The sequence below is a fragment of the Odontomachus brunneus genome, unplaced genomic scaffold (assembly GCF_010583005.1).
Source record: "Odontomachus brunneus isolate Ranch 3 - 2012 unplaced genomic scaffold, Obru_v1 Obru_scaffold_002, whole genome shotgun sequence".
Taxonomy (NCBI): domain Eukaryota; kingdom Metazoa; phylum Arthropoda; class Insecta; order Hymenoptera; family Formicidae; genus Odontomachus; species Odontomachus brunneus.
In genome coordinates this window covers 5,075,845-5,080,664 of record NW_022639452.1, presented here as the reverse complement: position 1 = coordinate 5,080,664, position 4,820 = coordinate 5,075,845, and the positions used below count along the sequence as shown (strand labels likewise).

Genomic DNA, 4,820 nt, shown 5'->3' with positions numbered 1-4,820 from the left:
CCTAGAGATATTCTAGAGACTCTATAAACAACGACATATGATTGGATGTGTCCGTTTGTCAATGTGCGCATCTGGGACTCACTCCGATTTTCGTACTACTATTTGTGATGTAGAGCGTGGGTAAATTGTGGTTTTGGTAATTATTTAGTTTAGCAGCAACACCTCCGATTTCGATGAAAATAGACTCAATCGGCGCGTTTTTTCATGCCAAACAACATTTTCCTCTGACAAAATCGTCGCTCTTTTTTCTGCGAAGCGAGATATTAATAGACAAAGTTGAGGGCGTATTAGATTAGAAAATCTGTCATACCATCTATTTCTAGCTATGTAACTGGGGGGCTTCGCCCCCCAAACCCCCCTATCACGGGGGGTGGGGGCTGTAGTCTTTTGTGAGAAATTCACTTTTTAGCTTAAGCACAAGAGACTATAGCCCCCACCCCCCGTGATAGGGGGGTCTGGGAGACGAAGCCCCCCAGTTACATAACTAGAGATAAATGATATGATAGATTTTCTAACCTAACACGCCCTCAACTTTGTCTATTAATATCTCGCTTCGCAGTAGAGAGCGACGATTTTGTCAGAGGAAAAAGTTGTTTGGCATACAAAAACGCGTCGATTGAGTCTATTTTCATCGAAATCGGAGGTGTTGCCGCTAAACTAAATAATTACCAAAACCACAATTTACCCACGCTCTACATCACAAATAGTAGTACGAAAATCGGAGTGAGTCCCAGATGCGCACATTGACAAACGGACACATCCAATCATATGTCGTTGTTTATAGAGTCTCTAGAATATCTCTAGGCATATGGCGTTGTGGTTGGATGTGATAAAAACGAAATAAAAACACAAATATTTTCTACAAAACTATTTTTTATTTCTCATCAGTTGCATATCCATTGCATAAACAAACGATACATAATTAAATGATGATAAAATAAACGGTGCACATCATTCTGTGTCCAAATGAACAGCAGACAACTGGACGATGTCCAAGTGAACAGTGCGCATCCTTTTGTGTCCAGTGGGCGATTGAACGGTGTCCAAATGAACGGTGTCCAAATGATCGGTGTCCAAATGAATGGTGTCCAATTGAACGGTGTCCAAGTGAACTGTGTCCAAATGAACGGTGTCCAAGTGAACAGTGTCCAAATGAACGGTGTCCAAGTGAACAGTGCGCACCCTTCTGTGTCCAAGTGAACAGACAAGCAATGCCACGGTGTCCAAGTGAACGGTGTACAAATGAACAGCACGTATCGTTCTGTGTCCAAGTGAACAGTGGGCAACTGAACGGTGTCCAAGTGAACGGTGTCCAAGTGAACGGTATCCAAATGAACGGTGTCCAAGTAAACGGTGTCCAAGTGAACAGTGAGCATCCTTCTGTGTCCAAGTGAACTGTGGGCATTTGAACGGTATCCAACTGAACTGTGTCCAAGTAAACGGTGTCCAACTGAACAGTGTCCAAATGAACGGTGTATAACTGAACGACGTGCATTTTCTTTCGTGTCCAAACGCACCGTGTCCAGTTGAACTGTATGTCAAATGCCGTGTCCATTTGCAACGTGTCCATTTGCAACGTGTCCATTTGCAACGTGTCCAATTGTACTGTGTCCAAGTGCACCGCTCCCATATTTAATCACTAATAATTTTTCAGTATTTCTTAGTATGATATTTCTATAAGGGATATACGTGATGTACTGAAATCTTTCCGTTTTTATTCTGTCCTGAAACTGCCGACATCGCTGCGAACGTTCGCACGACATTCGCAGCAAAATTCTATCGTAGCTACCCCAGACATAGGGACGTACTCAGGACGTACTCAGTCGATCGCAGTACATATGAGAACATTCTGAGATGATCGCAATATACGCATTGCGATCTACTCAGAACGTCCTCAGAACGTCCCCGTGCTGTTAGGGTAGTTACTTTAAATATAATTCTACTAATTGTAAGTTGCGGTAGTTCCAAAAGATCTCCATTCACCCTCTAAATCATAAAGTAACATAATAATTTCTTGTTTCCTTTCTTTAAAATATTAATAATATATAATATGACAAACTTACTTGAAAAGAAGCAGTACCATACAATCTTAAAGTAATAAGTAGTTGAATAACAGGTTCAATCTGAAGGCCTCGCATATCAGGTTTATTTGAAGCATCCATAACTAAAGGCAATAGACCATACATAACACAATTTTTGTTAAATCTATATCTTATGTGAAATTCATCTTCACTATAAGCAGTGAATGATTCAATTGAATCTCGTACATATTGTTTTTCACGTATAATGATATGGTTATGTCTGCCAATATTGTCATTTTCTTCATCAGAGGAAGAATCTGAATTGTCTAATAAATTAATGTCAAATTGACCCAATATGTTAAATTCCATATTTATCTAAAATATATAGTGAGTAATTAACAGTATTTTTTGTATTAATACATTTATTTTAAGTTATATAACCTATAATTTTCTTTAAATTACTTACAGTTTATATTATTTTCCTGATACAATAAACTTCACAAAACACAAATAATAATATTTACAAAATGTCGAAATCCAGAAATATAAAGAACACAATAGTAATACATCAGTCAAAATTATAGCACTTTTTTACTTTTAAGGACAAATTGTGCACTTTTAATTTCGAATATCTTAAGTCGACAAATTATTGGACTTGACTAAGAACGTCTGAAGATATAGCTCAAGTTATAACTGTGCATCAAATAATGTTCAATCGTACTTAAGATTTGTTTATGAAACGGTAATTACTTAACTAAGTATATATTGATACTTAAAATCTAGCTTTAAATATGATCTCAAATAAAGACTATGAATTGTTCGCGATCTTAAGAACTAGCTTAATCCCGTCTTGAAACTCAAGACACATCTATGAATTCCGCCTAAGTCCTGTCGAATGACGTACGTATCTGCAGTGCTCGAAATATCGCAGAAGGAAGCGTCCACCCGATGGAGGCTGTAGAGTAATTCGGAAAGATCTCGCGAACTCTCCTCTCAGATAGGCGATCTCGATTCGATTTTGCCAAGATCGATCCAAAAGATCCGAAAAGTCGATTTTTTAAATTGATTGATTGACTGTTTCGATTTTGTATGAATCGATTCTTCACGCTCAGAATCGACGAAATCTTCTTCTTTTTTTTCCCTTCTTTTCACTAGCCGAACGAGCAGTCCATTCGTTGTTGACTAATAACGTATGACGATTCTTCTTTGATAGCGATTTGACGACCTCTGTAGGCCTATTCTATAACTTTACATTGATATGTAGATATATTGTCTGTTCTTTTTAGCTGCACTGTTTAACTAGTGCAATAAGTTAAAGTGAAACAAATATACTTTTTCTCACTTTAACTTATTGCACTAGTTCAGCAGTGTAGCTAAAAAGAACAGACCAATTGTATATCGTGCGTTATATATCGCATCATCGGACACAATATAAATTCTCCATAATATATGGTAGGAAATACGTTCAAGTTACGGTTTTGTTACGTATTTAATTGTTTTCTTTACAGGAATTTGCTGTTCATTACAAATGCAGAAAATTACAATATGCTATAGTTCTTCAAGCAATCTGTGATGCAGATTTACTTTTTTTAGATTGTTTTGCAGGTTATCCAGGATCAGTAGGAGATTACCGAATTTTTCGTAATTCAGATATATACAAAGAAGTTCGCAGAAATATCCCTCCCTTCTTTCCTAAAGATGAATACATCATTGGTGATAAGGCATATCCGGTTTTAACGTGGTGTATTCCTCCATTTCGAGACAATGAGCGCCTTACACAAGTAAGTTCAGAGAACCACTAGTTTATAAGAGTTTATGTATAGTTGTATATTTTGAACACTCGTATTGATGATTATCTGTGGATATTTTATTACGTAGCTTTTTCATGATACAAAAAACAATGATATATATTAAACCGACAGTCGTCGATATGAGTGTATAGAATAAAAATTCTAGAAATGTCTGATATTTATAGCGTGTTCGAGTGGCCCTAATCGCTCCGAAAGCGATTATTGACGTCACAAGACTCCACTAGCCAACCATAAAATTTACACGAAAATGTTCGACCAATGACAGAACTTATGACGTCAATAATCGCTTTCGGAAACGATTAACCCAGGATCAGTTAAACACGCTATTAGTAAAAAATACTAAATAATTTTCTTTGTTTTTTGTTATTAATATAAATAGTGGTTTATTTTAGAAGAAATTTAATCTAGTAATATCACAAAAACGACAAACTATAGAAAGAGCTTTTGCTCTTTTAAAGGGAAGATTTCGACGACTGAAATTTCTTGATATGTCTCGCCTGGACTTAATACCATTTTTTATCATTGCGGCCTATGTCCTTTATAATATTTGTTTAGAAAGTATAGATGATGATATAGAGGGATTTGTAGAAGAAGGACGTGAACCATATGAGGAGGAAAATGAAGACAATAGAGATGATCCCGAATATAATGATAGAGAATATAATTTTGGTGATGGTGAAATTAAGCGAAACTATCTATGTCTTAGAGTTGCTGGGAGACAGTAAATCAAATTATTATATTTAAGATCGCTTTTACATCCTCAGATGCTGTACAAGCGGTTTTATTGATTATAGAATATCTGAAGATGAAATTTGGAATATATATACAGTATGTTTGATAAGAGCGTGTACGGCAAAACTCAAAAACTTAGGATAATACATAAATTGAAAAAATTTGTACACATTATGCATGATATAGACTGCGATGCTTTATTATTAATAAGTTGTCCAGTCGCCTCCATTATCAATAATTGACTGGCATCTCCGAG

General features: G+C 36.2%; 1 protein-coding gene across 1 annotated transcript in view; it reads left to right on the top strand.

Annotated features, from left to right (window-relative positions):
* The window catches only part of LOC116842783 (protein ALP1-like), a 13,056-nt gene extending 8,436 nt beyond the window's left edge, over positions 1-4,620 (top strand). Inside the window, exons 2-3 of the mRNA XM_032812472.1 lie at positions 3,530-3,802; positions 4,225-4,620. Coding sequence (XP_032668363.1) covers positions 3,530-3,802; positions 4,225-4,557 — 606 coding nt within the window. The 3' untranslated portion in view covers positions 4,558-4,620. The remainder of the gene's footprint in view (positions 1-3,529; positions 3,803-4,224) is intronic.
* The last annotated feature ends 200 nt before the right edge of the window (positions 4,621-4,820 follow it).